The sequence below is a fragment of the Empidonax traillii genome, unplaced genomic scaffold (genome assembly GCF_003031625.1).
Source record: "Empidonax traillii isolate 1590-97213 ecotype Southwest subspecies unplaced genomic scaffold, ASM303162v1 scaffold374:size1477467, whole genome shotgun sequence".
Classification (NCBI taxonomy): domain Eukaryota; kingdom Metazoa; phylum Chordata; class Aves; order Passeriformes; family Tyrannidae; genus Empidonax; species Empidonax traillii.
Window position 1 is genome coordinate 1,029,842 of NW_020955567.1, and position 17,808 is coordinate 1,047,649.

A 17,808-nucleotide genomic window follows, 5' to 3' on the forward strand; every position below is an offset into this window, starting at 1 on the left:
GCCATTGTAATTGGAGGGAGTTACAGATATTCCTTCAGGGGAAACAGTTAGATATCTGCTAAGTGCTTTAGAAAATCCTTCCCTTAAACTTTTCTGTTCAAGAGGGAATATAAAAAATGGCAGACATGAAGGAAAGTGAAGTTTTTTTAACTTTAGCTGTCAGGCAAAATATTTTTCAATATATTTACATTGCCTAACTGGTTGAAAAGTATAAAAATGCACATGATGTTACAGGAAGTAACACTGATTAGTATTACAATAGAAACATCAACGAGAAGAGTGTATTTTGCAGAAATATGTATTTTTCCATGAAATAGGAAACCACTGTTACAAAACACATTATGAAGATGATGAAACTCAGATGGGCTTAAGAAAGTTTAAGTGCTTTGATCTAGAGCTGTAGAGGAAGATGGAGGGAGTAATTGTACACCTGTCTCAAAATATGTATTTTACCAATGAACTTGTGGCTGACTTAGTATATCTTTGTCTTCCCAGTGTTCCAAGAGATCTTGGCATGGACTTCTTGGTGTGTAGATGTAACAGGAAAGGTGAACTGGTCAACATTCAAGTTATGTTTTAGGCTTTTCAAGTTGAGTTCTAGAGGACTGTTAAGAGCCATAAAATCCAATACTAGAGCTACAGATTTGATATTATTATTGGAAAATTCAAAGGGTGTTAGAGCTGAGAGTTGTGTATTCCATCAGTCTAGGAGGAACATCCAGAACACGAATATCCAAAAAATAAAGAAAAGAGATTTTGTGCACAGAAAAAGTCTTAAAGACAAAGTAAAAGGGTAGGGAAAAGAGTATATGCCTCTTCTAGGCTTTGGTGTGAGAAAAAGGTTTTTTTAGATGAAAGTCTGCTGTGAAATAAAACGTAAAATTGAAAATCTTCTCAGAGAAAGTTTTTAAAAAACTAGTTCTATCTAGAATTAGAATGTCCCATATTTTTAAAAATTATGTTTGCATATAAATATGCAGTATTTCTCTGCATATTTTTGGTCCCAGTGTCTTTCTTGTGTTATCTACCTTGGTAAAGAACACTGCACACATTAAGAGTTTTTCTTCTCCTAGAGACAAAAAAACTTTGTGATTGGAAAAGTGAGGTATTTTAGGGATCAATTTCATCGTTACAGTGTTGGGATTTGTTTTTTTGTGAAAAGAGTTACACCAGTTTGAAAAGTACAGCTCAGTCTATACCTTGTTTTGAGTCCTGTCAGAGCTACAACCACCTTGGAATTTTCCCCAAAGCTCTCCTAGCCTCACAGGCAGATGCAAGAAGAATGAGTGCTTGTTCCTTCTCTTGGTCAAGTGTTTTTGTCAGTTACTTTAATCCTATATCCTTTATTGTCAGTAATATAGTTTCCCCATTATGTCTTCCTGGTAGTATAACTAAGATGCAATTCTGGAGCTTTCTCATATTGATAGGAAAAGGAACGCTGAATTTTGGACATATCCTCAAGTGGGTTTTCTTCCTGAGGTTTCGTTACAGTTGCTTTATTTTTCCTTTTTTACTATATTAACACCAAATATAGAATAAGTAAATAAACTAATAGATGAAAGAGAGAAATTGACATCTGGATGGGATGGTGGCAGCTGTTCTCCCTGAAGAACAGAAATGAACTAAATAATTACAGACAGAAACAGCATCTCAGAAAGCAGGATGGTCTCTAAACAGATGTTAAAAATAGAACAAGCACACGTCATAGCTATTTTTATTATCTGTATAACTTAAAGAAATTTTTGTTCCTGGCTGCACTGAAGAAAGAATTAGAAAATGGGTATCAGGAACAGCATGGATATATGGCAGTGGATGAAGATAATCAATAGACTTAGCAGAGAACAGAGGAGACCTGGCTTTTGGACTCCCCAGCTTTAAACTGAGGACAGCTGCTGGTGGTCATTAATGATTAATGCTGACTCCAGCATTAACTAGGGGTAAACTGTAATTACTGATGTAATTCTATGAGTGATTAAAACATGGGGTCCATTTTGCATTTGAATTAAGGAATATCTATAGAAAAACAAACTGGGGAATATCAATCAAAAAATTTAACATAAGCATACGGAAAAGATAAAATCATAGACTCCTTTAGCTTGGAAAAGGCCTTTAAGATCATCAAGTCTAATCCAGGACTGCAAGGTCCACCACGGAACCATGTCCCTAAGTACCACATCTACAAGTCATTTAAATATCTCCATGGGTGGTTACTCAAATACTTCAGTGGGCAGTCTGTTCCAGTGCTTGACAATGCTTACAATGAAGAATTTTTTCCTAATATCTCTTCTAAACCTCCCATGGGGCAACTTGAGGCCATTTCCTCTTGTCCTGTAACCTGTTACTTGGGAGATGGTTCTGAACCCCACCTGTCTACAATCTCCACACAAGTAGTTGTAGAGAAGGTCCCTCCTGAGCCTACTTTTCTCCAGACTAAAAAACCATAGTTCCCTCAGACTCTCCTTGTAAGACTTGTTCTCTGGTCCCTTCACCAGTTTCAATGACCTTCTTTGGACACTCTCCAGCAAATAACATAATTCAAAAAAATTACAGCATTTACTCTTTGAAAATAGTGTACTTATACTGAAACTATAAGTAACCCTACCAATTAGAGTTTAACTTTCTTAATATGAAGTCCTAAAGAAATTAAACTTTAGTCACTTCCCAAATGGTCTTAATGGAATAAATTTCCATACTACACTTATAATTGCTACTAATTTTTGTCTTCTACATGAACTACAGGTGGAGGAAAAAAACCCTTGTAATTAAGATAAAGTGTAAGTTGGCGTTAAAGTGTATTGACTGTTGATAATCCAAGTAACTGTTATCTGTTGTCACTGTCACATCAGATGGCCAGCTAGTCACCATGGTTCTATGGACCTATATCAAATCAATGGGAAGGAGATAGAAGGCTGAAAGTAATCAGAGCTCAGGAATGCAGAGGTATCGAATGGATAAAATACATAATATATTCTCTTTATTTAAATTATTTAAATTATTTTAATTTAATCCAGGTCCACATGTTCCTCACTTAGCAATGAAATCCAAGATTACAGTTGCAGGGATGTGTTTTATTTATATTTTTGGGAACTTTTATGCATTTCTGTGTCTTAAACCTCATCTCAGCTCTTCTGGTGTTGATAATGGATGGTTCAGGAAAACTGACAGTATAATATTCTTTGCCGCTAAGTAAGTGATTCAATTTAGTCATCATTCCTATTTGCTGTTGGATTGGATTATGTTTATTTTCTATATTTTTCTTAGATATTTGCAGAATTTGGATGCACAAGGCAAAAACTAGGAAGTCTTGCAGTATGCAAGTGGGAAATGCTATACAGACTTTTATTTATTTTTAATCCTGAAATACACAGTAGGAAGGATGGGGGCCTACGTTGCATAGTGCTGATGAGGAGGCAGGTGCCACTCCTTGTGGACAGTGTGTTAAATTTTACCAAGTTCAGAAAGAATATCTGCACAGGTAATAAATTTGGTGAGACAGGTCCTCAGCTGTCATTGCATTGACATACCTCACAGCATCTAGTGGGTCCTGAGCAGTTTATTCCAGTAGTCTCTCTTCCTAGATACACTACTGAAGTAGCTTTTTTTTTTTTTTAAGCTAACTATATGGAATATTCTGGAGTAGTATTTAAAAATGAACTGAAGTAAAATAAAGTACATCACCCTTATTGTATATACATATATATGTATGTATGTGTATATATACTTTTATGTGTGTATGTAATGTATTAACTGCACACACAAATGTGCATAAGGGAATTAATTGCATCATCACATAATTTTTAGCTTTTTAAGTCTTCTGTGTCATAAGAACTATTTAATGGGACATCCATATGCACTTAATGTTACTATTGTTATTACCATGGAGTAAAAGCAAATTTTGGAGTTAAATTTTTCTCTATCTAGAAAGACCTCATTCTGGAGATAGTTTAGTCAATATAAATCGTGTATTTAAAACGTCCTTTGACTCCCAGAACAGAGGTTTTATGAATTTTAACACCGTTCAGCAAAATGAAATTAAGATGTATTAGATAATAAAACTCTAGAAGTCATCCTTGAAACCAGTGCATTTGCACTTTGTAATAGATGTTTATGCAAATTCAGGTTTGTTAATCATTAAAATCTCTCTGAAAGAGTAATTTTTGTTTCTTTGCCTCTGTAGTACTATTGTACATAGCCTGTCCCCATCTTCATTATGGTGTGCAGTGGAATAAGTATAGAACTTTCACTAAATGTGTGTTGCATGATTTTTTTAAAGATGCTTGAAATAAATGACCTCATTTATTGTTGCTTCTTGCAACATCAGAAATAAAATTTAAACATTTCTATGCTGAGCAGTAATGTTTCTATTCTGGTTTTAGAACTTAAAAATCATGTTATTGGTTCTCTTTTAATGATTCTTTTATAAATTACTTTTTTACTTCTTTGTAATGGATGGTTCTATCTGCTCCTACAGTGCCTGATTTGATATTTGAGAGTGCTGAAATCAATCTCTGCAATTTTCTTCTTTTTTAAGGTGACTTTCCAAGTGTTTGATTAAAAAAAGAGACCAAAGAGATAAGCATGAACTAATGAAGAATTATCAACAGAACACCACCCTTAAGCATATCTGTGTTTAATGAAACTGAACAGGCTATATTGTTATTTGTAGTGAAAATATGTTTCTGATGGTTTCTTTAAATTGGTGTGGGTATTGTGCCATATGCTGGAAGAGTAGATGTAGTGACGTGTTTTATGTGCAGGATTTTTAGGTGTAGTTTAATCATGTAATCAGTTCATAAAAGAGCCAATCCTGAAGTGTAAGCTGACTGCTCTGTAACTTGTCACTGCAAAAACAATACAAAGAAACACTACATTTAAATGGGTTTAAGTGTGTCATTGAAGCTAAAATCAGGTGATACAGAGAAACAAATCTAGAAGGATTGTAAAATACCCTCATTCTTTTTTTTTGCTGATTTCTTCCATTCCTATCACTTAGAAATCTCTTCTTTAATGCAATCACAAAACTTCTTCCTACTCTGAAACATTTTCCTCCTAAAAATGACATGTAAACTTCCATCCTAGAATAATTTATCAGACCATGAATTTTTCATGAATTGCTAATATGTGATTTCAATAAAAATAGACCTGAAGTTTGAGCAAATAACCACAGAAGTGTTCGCTGTTTCAACACATTTTGTACAGAAGTGTTTGCATGAGCATCTTCCATGAACTTTCTTACAGGAGGATAAGAAGACCCAAAGCTCCTTACACAGAGTAGGAAAACAGGCATATGATCTTTAAATCCAAGTCCTGTTACTTAGCTGCTGGAAAGTTACTTTTCTTGATATTGTATGCTTTAAGAAAAATCCATCTTAAAATACTTGGTAGTTTTTCTGAGCTCAAAGAGTGAACATTAGGAAGACACGCTCAAGAGTGACAGTCTTCTCTTTATAGGAAGGAAATACATCTGTGCAAGGCCGCTGTACTGCAAGCCTTAATGGGCCTTCAGAGCTGATCCAGCCACACACCTAGTGCCGTCCTCTTGGTGTGACAGTCTGAGATCGCCTGCTTTCCTCCGATATTCTCTTGTCCCTAAAAAGGAGCTGCTGTACATGCCAAGGGTATTTTTACATTCTTAAGGCATAGGGTGGATGGCTATGCTTCTTCATTGAGGATGCTACTTAATTTGTCAAATTCAGTGATTTGAACTGCTTTCACCAGTGTGATATAATGTTGTATAGACCCTAGCTCCTGAGATACCGAGATAATGACTTTGCAAGATATTTTAGCCTGCTGAGTACATAATATTTCACATACTTCGATATTTTCCTGATGTGTTTTATTTAAAAATGATAAAACAATATATAATTAATATTTGAATTGCAAACTATATTTAAATAATGTCTTATTAACACAAATTAATACTGCCAGGATACTCTTACAATACAGGTAACACTTTTTACCTAATTTGTGTGGTCATTCCTTTATTTTTCTTTTATTTTATGAAGTGCTCTAGCACAAATACTGTTTCAGCCAGCATGAGAGATTTCACTATGTTATGAGGTCAGAGTCAAATATCATAAGTGGATTTTAGAGGGCCTAGATCATTTGGTGAACAGTAACAATTTTAGTTATTCATGCTGAGAGCAAAGTAATTAAATCTCATGCTTTAGGGCAGAGGCCTACAGCCTGTGCTCCGCTGCATCCAGTTGAGGAGAGCATGACTGGTGATATGAGAGACATGTAAGTCCTTGTTTAGAAGAGAGATATTAGGTTAGTGTTACTAAAAACCAAACAAATAATCACTCAACAACAACAAACCCACCAAAAGTAAAACTAAACGTGCGTAGCATTTAAAATTTATTAGTTATATTGAGGTGAATGTTTCCCCCTTCTAAATAACAGGTACTTGCCCAGAGGAAAATTTACATCTACTGATGGATTGAAGATGTGCCATTCTGCCAGTTTTATACTCCTACAGTTTATGGCCACTATTGAAATAGCAAGTGGGACATTTCCATAGTGATTTGCAAATGTTAAGAAATTAATTTTCCTGACAACTCTGTGGGGTATGTGCAGATTTCAGCTCATTATTTATCAAGAGAAAGATTCAGAACAGTCTTCCCCCACAAAATGGGGGAAGAAAAAGCGTCTGATTCCAGATTTAATTCTTGTGTCAAATAACCAGAACTGGCAAAAGCTGCACTAATAAAATTTGCTAAAATCTGTGCAGAATTATGGCTATGAAAACCTCACATATGAAAACTGATGCAAGTTGGTCCATGTGCGCTGATTAAACTTAGGTGCCTTTATATTCCCAAACAGCTGGCTTCCCTGAAATTAAAATTTCAGGGGCCTGGAATTATTTATGGATAGGTCAATACTGTTGATTTAACAAAAATACAAGGAAGGATTTTATTTGGATACCTACAGACTAAGATACCACATTTTGAGTTTTTGAAATGAAACTTTAGAGCATCTTGAGATTGCATTTACCATTTTTTAAAAATCACAAATTAAGAATTAAAATGTTCTGTAACCTAAACACTTAGGCGGTACTTCTTTTGCTTTAGGTTAAGCAGTGCATTGCAAATTAACACAAAATCGTATTGTCCAGATTTTTAGTTTATTCCCAAGACGGGCATTTCTCAGTATGTCAAAGTCTAATCACCAGTCTGAGCAGTCTCCATCCATTACAGTCTGGTGCTAGGACATGCCATGCTAAATTCCCTCAAAAAGCAGACAGACCTTTTTTTTTTTTTTATTATTTATTTCATCTAAATAAAGTGCTGTGTATGGACTGAAGGGAGGCAAAACACAGGCTACACTTTGAAGACCTGCCTCCTGCTAACCTTTTCTTTTGCAGTTTGGAGTGTGCATCTTGCACTATTAGTCAACTTTCCAAAGGAAACCCTAAGAATCCTGCATAAGATAAACCGGCATGAATAAATTACAAAGTAGAAATAGCTATGGGATAGCCAGGGTATCCCTTTTTAGCATATACTAGTGTGTGATAACTGCACTGCAGCATAATTCCGCTTTCATTATGAGGAAGCCACTATCATTACACTTTCTATGTGGGCCACAATGTTCTTGTAAACATTTGAATTGAATTGAATTGTAAACGTTGTAAACATTTGCCAAAAAGCCAGCTAAAAAGGGATAAAGGGATACCCTGGCTATCCCATAGTTACATGTTCACATAGCCCTATTGTTAGTAACTATTACTGCATTTCTCTCTTTTAACATGGAAACCTATTCAAAGCTTTTATTTTGCTGTGTTTTTAAAAATTCAGGACCATCCCATTCTTGTTCTCTTTTCAGAGCATGACGAATGTATAACAAACCAGCACAACTGTGATGAAAATGCGCTCTGTTTCAACACTGTGGGTGGACACAACTGCGTCTGCAAGCCGGGTTACACAGGAAATGGTACCATCTGCAAAGGTAGGCTGCTGGAAACCTGAGGGTTTGTCAGTCTTTAATTGGATGAGATGCTTTGTCGTAGTCGATGCAGTTCTGGTCACGTGCCTTGAACAAGACAGAGAAAATCCCAGGCTAGACACTTAGGTCCTACACCTACAAGATCTTCACAGGCAGATATACACTGGCAGAGTTTATGGTAGTTTGAGGATGATGCATACTTAAATAGTAGGCTCTAAAATTTGAAGTAGTTATGTTTCATTTCTGTGTCAAGTTAACAGTTTCTATAGGTGCTACACCATTCAAGAAAGTTCACAGTTACCAACAAAGTTACAGCTGTGAAAACATTGTCAGATCTATATTATCCATGTTTAATGACTTGTTATTTTGCTTGTATCAACGGAAAATTGTGTGGTATGTTGTGTCTTTTTACTGTAAATGAGAAAAGCAGTAGACATGAACACAAAACCTTCACTACATATGAGGTGGTATCATGTTTTCTAATATTTTCATTCACTCATAAAAATTAGAAGTTATACTTCTATTCTTAGAAAGATGCTTCCCCAGAGATATAATGCTGTTCCTATTTCTGCTGCATTTCAAATCAGAAGAAATGATACTTAGTACTTGGCCCAAACCCTTGGAAGTTCTCAACCTCTGAGCATAGGATTTAGGGAATGATTGAAAATAAAAGTAGTTTATCTGTAGAGGAATGGGCTCAGATGTGAGATGTGAGCCAAATGCAGCAATAGCATACCCAGTGTTCCATGAACTTGTGCCTCGATCCTCTTGATCTCTTGATGGCAGAATCTAATGGGCCAAAGTTAACACTGGTAATGTCCTGTAGATACCTTTTGCTGCTGTGTATCACCAGAGCTAAGCAATCTGCAATTTCTTTCATTGCTAAGTCTGAGTAAGATCTTAGCACTTGTTATTCCTTTACCTGAGTAACAGTACAATTTTGCTACATATTCCAAAGACAAATGAGCTCTCTGTAAAGCATGGAAGCCTGGTCCACTTCCAGTGCAACACATGGGTAGAGGGAGACATGTCAGCAAATATATCTTTTTATGCTCTGGGGAATGAGAAGAAAGTCTTAGCTGAGGAGGTTCAAACCCAAAGCAGCTCCTCTAAGAAGAGAGCTCTGTCTGCATACTCCTGTACTGTCCTTGGGAGTGTTCCCCATTTCTTCTACTGGAGGTGAGTCAGTTTACAAAAAGGTGATTGAGATTTCTTTGGATCAAGGAGAAGACAATAACCCTACAGCACTTCATTTGGCTCTCTGTACCCTGAATAAGAGCTCTGATATTTCAGAGTGCACCTGGCCCCACAGTGAAAGAAAAGTACATAATTTCCCTTCCTCCCTCCCTCTCTCTGTCTTCAGTACTGAGAAGACAGGATGCAGGAGAAGGCTCTGAGCCTATATATCAAAATCTGAGAAATGTACTTCTTTAAAGCCCTGACTTGGATGCCAGCATCCTTCAGAGAGACCTGGATACCCCCATGCTTTTGGCAGCTTTTTATACGCTGCACTGCCAGCAATATTCCTGGGCACCATGTACTCCTGCACCAGGAAGCTCAAATCTCTCACTCTGGCCAAAGGTCTCACACCACAAGGCTGCTGCCTCAAATCTTAGAGCTGGATAGCTCAGTCTGGTAACAGCTTTCTCTCAGATGAGCCTTAGGACCTCATCAGTGGTGCTGTTACACAGAGCAGCTGCAAGCCAAAGCCTGGTATCTCCAGTGGCTAGTTGCAAGTGGCTGGTTAAGAATGCCTGGAAGCAATCTTTGTGTTGGTGGCAACTTCCATCTGCCTAGTTTCACTTAAAGTTTCTTATGACTGGAGCATTTCTGTTTCCACATTGCAGATGCAATCAGAGCAGTTAACAGCTACTGTGTTTTCAGTCAGAGCTGGTTGCATTTCTGTGTCTGCAGAAGCGACTCTTAAGCATCTACAACTGAAGAATTCTGCACCAGAATATGTAAGCAGAACTTCTCAGGTTTCAGTGTGCCAAAGAGCAAATCCAGTGATTGAATTTAAGCTGTAAATGATAAAAGTTTTGAAGTTCTTCAGAGTCCCTTGAAACAAAATTACTATTTTTATTGTTTCTATCAAATGGTTTAATAAAGGACTGAGGTAACCAGATAGTTTGGTATTCAGTTGTGCCTGTCATGCTCAGGCCTTTATTTGGGCAGCAGGGAAGACAAGTACAGCTCTAGGAAGAGTCTGTTCCTAGGGAAGATGCTGCCTTTCACTGCTTCCCAATGCCTGTGAAGGAGCACATATGGGAGCTGTTGTCTTCAGATGATTTACTCTAATCTCCTTCTGTAGCTTGTCAGCCCATCTGGCCAGTGAGGCAGGGGGGCCATAAACCACCTCTTGTGACCTCTATCCTTAGGAGAAGGCAGTCTCTGCCTTCAGTGATGCACAGACAGCATTCCATGCCAGCCAGCCATCCAGCACACCATGTCCACCTGTGTGATTGCTGAGTGTAGTCCTGTTACCCATATATTATAATTTTGCATTTTGCAGCATTTTGCAAGGATGGGTGTAGGAATGGAGGAGCCTGTATTGCTTCCAATGTGTGTGCCTGCCCACAAGGCTTCACTGGGCCCAGCTGTGAAACTGGTAAGATTACAACTTCATTTAAGATTAAGCTAATCCAAGGAGGATGTTTGACGTAATCCAAGAATAAAGGAATATTTAAGTGTGTGCCCTGAAAAGAGGAAGCTGCCACAAAAATATTACTCACTTTTCTTATATGCTTCCCAAGAGAATATATTACAGCAGTTCTAATTAGAAGCACATGGACTGCAAAAATTAGAACATGAATTAAGACATCTTGGGTTTTGATGTTTCATAATTAATAATATTATTATAGAGTTACTTTTCACCTCAAATGGCCTTGAGTGTCTCATATAAATAACAAATAATCTGACATCTAGAAATAAATTCCAATAACTGATAACTTCTCTGCTATACATGTGTTACTGGTTCAGTAACCCCACCTTTCCTGACAGTCTTATTTGTGGACTTGTGATTAACTCAGACTTTCTTTACTCAGTGTTAGGGGAGGTTTCAGTGTTCCTACTGCTTTTACCTCCTTTTACAAGCATTCCTTTTTTTTCCTGCTACCCCTGAGGAAGGCAGTAGCACAAGGGCTTTGTTTTAGAACTTTATTTTCTAAGTCTTAGATCTAATCAAATTATATTGCTCAGCGGAGTATGTAGAATGTTAATGCTTAGTATCTCAAGTGCTTGTAAATAATTTTTCAAAGTTCAAATTAATAGTTTCAGCACCTTTATTTATTGTTGCAGAATTTTTAAATGCACTCTAAGCATACATGCCTCCAGGAGGTAAAGGGAGAAAGCTTGCTTAGATTAATTGGCTTCAATATACCTAATAAAAGGGCAGTCTGCCACATATGATTGACTGTTGTTGCTGTTCTATATTGCCTTCAATAAATCTTCCAAGCAGAGGAAAGGAGGTAATTTTAGCAAGTATTGCTTTCATCTGACTTGCAAACATATCCAGTTTAATGAAAAACACAGACTGGTCTGAGTTCTGTATTATCTGGTCCATTTGAGAGGTGAGAAATGTGGTTGTTTTCATTCTTCTGTATTTGAGCAAATATTACCACACTGCACAAGATGGATGTTGTGTGAAAAGCAGCATCCTGATTGCTCATCTATTTCTAGAAAATTTCAAAAGAGCAAGTTTTCAAGTATTCCTCAGTATTTCATAGACTGCAAATAGCATGGTACGGGTCTCTTAATCCTAACACTGCTTCTGCTTGGAACAAATTCTATGCTAAGATAATGCTCAAGTATTAAAACAGTTACTTTGGTGTAGTAATAGTTGTTTTATGTGCCCCTTATTGCATTCTCCTGTTATCAAGTAAATCAAACATGTATAGTTTTGAAGTTCATAATTCTCTTTTGCAGCTTTATACTCCTGTCCATAGTGTGTAGGCTAGAAACATATTTGCTTTAGTCTCCTTGTATAGCCACTATTAATAGCCACTACCAAAGAGAGATCTTACTGGTTTTTCTGAAATGCCCCTGGAAGTCCTATCTCTGCTCCGTTCTTTAGAGGACAACCCAAGGACACTCTGTCCCCAGTTCAGAAAGTTCAGGTACCTTAAACTAACTTAAGTTAGATTAACTGTATTCAGTCCCAAATGTCCTTCAAAAGCCTTGAAAATGGTGGCCTAATTGCCCATCCTTCATGCCCTTCAGGAAACATATAGGGTGACAGGCAGAGTCTTGGATGACACCTGATGCCTTTCTGAATACGTGATCTCAATATTTAACATAAGGTTGGTATGGTATTGACCTGATATTGCACAACTAGTGATACTATTGTTGTGATTTGGAGGCAATTTGCCATCCCCAAACCAGTTTCATAGGTCAGCTTTGAAAGGAGAAGCCCCCCTCTCCTGGTTAACCTCCTTTGGACATCATATTTTTTTCCTACTGTAGAAATTAGTGATGCTGGAGGTCAGCCACAGGGGTACATGTCACTTCATTTGGATACTGATGTGCAGAATAGCATTGTAATCTACTTGTTCATGGCTTTGAAACATACAGTCTGAAATACTGGCAAATGGAAGAGCTATCCAGTCAATAAAGAGTAAAAGCTGATGTGTTCTGACACTGGGCTGTCAGAAAAATGGTGCTGTATACAGACATAAAAGAAAACTGGACCTTCAAACAGTACATATTCCCTGGAAGTGAATGCAGAAGAATTTCCTGAAGGTACTTCTCATTAGGCTTGAAGTGATTCAAGATGTTCATACTACAAATAATTTATGCTGGAAGCTTCACTTTGAGCAGTCTCTATATCTACAAAGGTGATGAATCTTTTCTAGGCAGACATCTTCCATTGCGATCACATATGGAGAAAGATGGGGATTGAAGTAAAGATGGCAAATCTATTTTAAAAATGCGTATTACTTACTTCTGTTTATGCTGCACATATTTAAAAACTGCTTATTGAAGAATCTTGGCATTTTTAACTTTAAACATACAGTTATGTAGAAATTGTCAGCAGCTGCTGAACCTATGAATTAATTAACAGGAGGTTGAATCCACACCCCAGTAGTAACCTAGAAAATGCAGCACCAGTTCTCACTGTTTCCGTCTGTAAAAGGTGGTTTAATAGTTCTGTTTAAATAACTTCTTAGAATCATGAAAAAGGATGAGGTTGGAAGGGACCTCTGGAGATCATCTTATCTAATCCCCTGCTCAGAGCAGGGTCAAATACAGATGGTTTCTCAGGACTCTGCCCAGTTGAATTTGGAATGTTTTCAACTTTGGAGACTCCACAAGCTCTCTGGGCAATCAATTCCAGTGTTCAATTGCCCTCAAAGTAAAAAAAATATTCTTTTCATTGTGTTCAAATGAAATTTCCCCTGCCCCTACTCCCTTTCCTGGACATGACTGACAGTGTCTAGCTTCCCTCAACACTGTCAGGTATTTATACTCATTGATAAGTTCCCCCTCAGCCTTTTCATTCCCAGGCTGAACATCTCAGCTTTTATTAACCTCTCCTTGTATGGCAGATTCTTTGGTCCATTAATCATCTTCGCAGCACTGCGCTGGATTTGCTCCACATCTCTCTTTATACTAGGGAATACAGTGCAAGATCTAGCACTCCAGATAGGATCCCAACAGCATAAAATAGAGGGATATGATCACTTCCCTTGACCTGCTGGCAATATGATTCCTAATGCAATCCAGGAAGCTGTTGGCCACCTTTGCTACAAGTGCGCAATCCTGCCTTATGTTCAATGTAATGTCCACTGGGATCTCCAGACTATTTTCAGTAAAGTTGCTTTTCAACTGCCCAGTCCCCAGCCTTTACTGGTACCTGAGGTTATTTCTTAATAGCTGTAGGACTTTGTATTTTCCTCTGAACTTGATGACGTTCCCAGTGGCCCATTTCTCCAGCATGCTGAGGACTCTCTGAATGTCAGCACAACTACCTGGTGTAGCAACCCCTGCTCCAAATTTCATTTAATTGAAAATGTGCTGAGTTGCACTCTGCCTTATTGTCCAGATGTTGAACAGTACTGGCCCAGTATCCAGTATTTATGGGGGTGTGCGTTGCTAAATGACTAGCCTGCAACTGGATGTTTTATGGTGATCAGAGCTCCCTGACGCCAGGCATTTAGAAGGTTTTCAATCCACCTCACTGTCCATTTATTCAGCCTGCACTCTTTAGCTTGTCTGAGGATGTTACGAGAACATCAAAAACCTTACTGATATAAATAATGTCCATTGCTCTTCTCCTATTCACCAACCTAGTCATCTTATGTTAAAGGGCTATCAGGTTGGCCAGGCATGCTTTCTTCTTCATAAATCAGTGCTGACTGTTCCAAATCACCTCCTTGTCCTTAATATGTTTGGAGGATACCATCAGCTTTTGAGCAGTGGAGGTGAGGCTGACTAATCCACAGTTCCCTGGATCCTTGCCTTTCTCAAAGGAGGGAAATTTGCTTTCTCCCATTTTTCAGGCGCTTCTTTCAGTCACCATGACCTTTCAAAGACAGTTGGTCTTGCAGTGATATCAGCCAGCTCCCTCAGCACTCCTGGGTGCATCTAATCAGGTTTGATCTATCTATGTTTTTTCCACTTTGTTCAGCTATTGATCCTCCTCCAGCAAGGGTAGATTTTTTTGCTTCAGACTTTGACACTAGTCTTGAGACTGGGGACACCTGAAGGCAAAGCTTACCCATAAAGACGAAGGCGAAGAAGGCATTGAGTACCCACCTCACTATTTTCCATGTCCTTCTCAAAAGCCATCCTTGCATACTCAATCAGTGTCTATATTTCTCCCAAAGCATGAGAAGGACGATGCTGCCCATACTTAGGTTCTACCTATGGAGCCTAAATTCAATGCAGCTTTTGCAAAGCAAAGTGAAGCCCCGTGTAGGTAAGGATGGTTTTGTAAAATTTTTTTGCTTCCAAAATGATGCTTCTGGGACGTCAGTAGGAGCCATATCTCTGTCAGAAACATAAGGAGAATCAACTGTTAGTGTTAATCAGGTATTTCAGTGGGAAAATGTATACACTGTGCAGTGTTTCACCATTAACAGAGCTGTTACAACACTTTCCAGTGATCTGTTGGGAGCCTTTTAGATTAGTCATGATCTGTGCCGTGTGGAAATGGACCAGTGGAATGAGGCAACAGATGGAAGAATCATGTACAGATATAAGAACCTCCACCACCTTTTTTTAAAAGTTGGTATTAAGCCATAATAATGAGACCAAAAGTCATAAAAATGAGTGGAAGAATTTCTATGCCTCTTCCCAAAGGATATGAGTTGAGGCATTATTAGTCTTGAGGATGCGTCATTGGCTTAGGGAGGTAGGGTTTATATGTTAAAAGATTTTAAAGTCTTAAAAGGCACAGTAGTACTAAGTAGAGCAGACTTCTACAATGTAGCGATGAGACTACCAGGCAAATCTAAACATACCTGTGCCTGTTAAATTTCTTCAAACCACCTGACTTAATATGGTCTTGTTTGATTGCAAAATTATGAATTCTTCAAGTGACATTTTTAAATGCTGTGTAAAATTTTATTTGAAAAGTGTTATATTTTAGAATTCAGAACAGGATTATTTTGTTAGATTTGGTTGCTGTTACTGCAATTCCCCCTTTAATTTGGTCATAGAACTTTAAGAAAGGATTTGTTCTCCTACTCTATATGCATATCTGCTAATGTATATATACAAGATTACAGCATTTTTGCTGCTTGTCAGCTTCATTTTGAGTTTCCACACTCGTTTTGCACTATGACCATTCCCCTGGACAGTTTTTAATTTACAGATTCTACATTAATTCAGCCATACATTGTTTCTAACAGTTGGCTTATTTAAATGTGTAACTGAAGTTATGAAAAAAAAAAAAAGGTTAGTATTTCATATGTCAGATGTCCCTCTCTTACCTGATCTCATACCAGAAATAGGCAAATCCAAGGAATATGTATTATTTGTCTCTTTTCTGCATTTTTCCACTTTTTCTTTTCCATGTACGGAAAGCTTCCCCTTCATGGGGAAAGAAAGAAAAAAAAAGATGTTGCTAAAACCAATTCTTGCAACTTTGTACTTAGCATTTGTAGTTCCAAATACAGAAATACAACTCAGACAAGCGATTTGGATAAATAATCGTTATAGACCAGATCTCATCACAGTTTTCTTGTACTTTGTACATAAGCTAAGTAATTAAAATTCATGACTATTACTCTTTTCAACAAATCCAAACTAATTTTTTTCAGATGCAATGACCATAATAATAACTGGATTCGTATTATTATAGACTATTATTATTCCTATTCCAAAGAAAGCTTGTGAAAGTATTTTAACTATGATTCCCCAGTTATTAGGAAAAAAATTTTACTAGTATTTTAATAGAAGGCTTTACCAAAGTAACCAGAAAGCTTGTGAACTTTACTGATTTTGTAAAAATGAAGAGCATTACAAGAGAACTATTTGATTCCTTGTGTTCAGTTAAAACAACTGCAATCATCTTGTGGCCAGGTTGGCTCTGAAGCTGTGACACAAGTCGCATTTGAGGCCCATAGAGTGTTGGACCAATGCTTGAAGAACCAAAATTGCTTTTGGCAGAACTCTTAGGAATTCTTGGCCACAGTCTAATGAAAACTCTCCATAAGCTATGAGAGTATCACAGTCAGAATTTTCTGAGCAGCTCAGGAATCTCCCATTTGCTTAGTTTTATTGTTACAATGAAGAATTAAATTACTGATAGCCAGGCTGGGATTTATAACAGTAATACCAAAAGGCTCAAATTTGTGATACAAGTATGCAAGGTCCTGCACAAAGCCAGAGTAAAAAGTGTGCCCTTCATAATCCAACAGGAGAAGCTGGTTTTTTGCTGGAATAAAGGAGTATAACACAAAAACTCCTTGAGCAGAAAGCATATTAATTTTTTTTTTCTGAAATCCTTATGGGATTGCTGGGATTTTTAGTGAAGGAGAAAACAAAAGAAGGGAGCAAGAGGAAAGTGAAATGAACATGAAGGCAGCACAGACATGAACTGTCAAGAGCAAGAGCTGTAGGAAGAAGGGGTGCCTCCCTTAGTTCATTAGTTTTCATAGTCCACTTGACTTGCTTGGATCTTGGTGTCCTGAGTATTCAGGCTTCTGTTTTTGGGGAGGCTCCCAAGTTTGAGGCTTAGAAATTAGAGAATATTTTCATCAGGGAACGCTTTCTTTACCTTAAAGGGCTAACTTGAATACACAGAAAAAAGAGAAAGTTGAGTTATTCTGTAGAGTCTGGATAAAATTTTGCAAATTGATGTGCCCAGCTCCTTACTGGGCTTTGCTGCCATAACCATAGGAAATCACTGCCATTTTCCCTCCCTGAGTCCTTCCAAATGCTCTCCATTTCTTTGGCAAGTGTTTGGGGTTCCTGCCCTATTAAAATTTGGATATGTGGTGTGTTGGGTTCGGAAGTTTGGCCTTTCCAACCATAGCTTAAATGTAGATGGAGACTCTCGATATCCTGTTTAAAAAGGTTAAACTTAAAATTTTAACAGTAAATATCTTTATCTAACTGTACTTTCTGTTCTTGGGAGATCAGTCTTTGAAATAAAAACATTTCTGAATTTCTGCACGCACCTGCATTCAATTAATATCTTCTGTAGTTCCCATTTCAGCAGAAAGAGACAAGGCCCAGCTGCTAAAAATAATTTAATGGTTTTGCTGAGGATGCTGAAGCATCTCTCTTTATCACTTGCATCTTTGCTGTATAAAGTCACTATTCAGCTTGCACAGGCTGAGAAATGAGTGATCTGCACTAGGGTTTTGCCCTTCTCAAAGATGGCTATTTTGCATGTCAGTTATGGATTTCAGAGGCAAGAAC

At 37.6% G+C, this 17,808-nt stretch overlaps 1 protein-coding gene across 1 annotated transcript in view; it reads left to right on the forward strand.

Moving 5' to 3' along the window:
* Window positions 1-17,808, forward strand: part of NELL2 (neural EGFL like 2) — a 144,333-nt gene that overhangs the window by 97,423 nt on the left and 29,102 nt on the right. Inside the window, exons 14-15 of the mRNA XM_027892909.1 lie at window positions 7,822-7,944; window positions 10,454-10,549. Of these exons, the coding sequence (XP_027748710.1) occupies window positions 7,822-7,944; window positions 10,454-10,549 (219 nt within the window). The remainder of the gene's footprint in view (window positions 1-7,821; window positions 7,945-10,453; window positions 10,550-17,808) is intronic.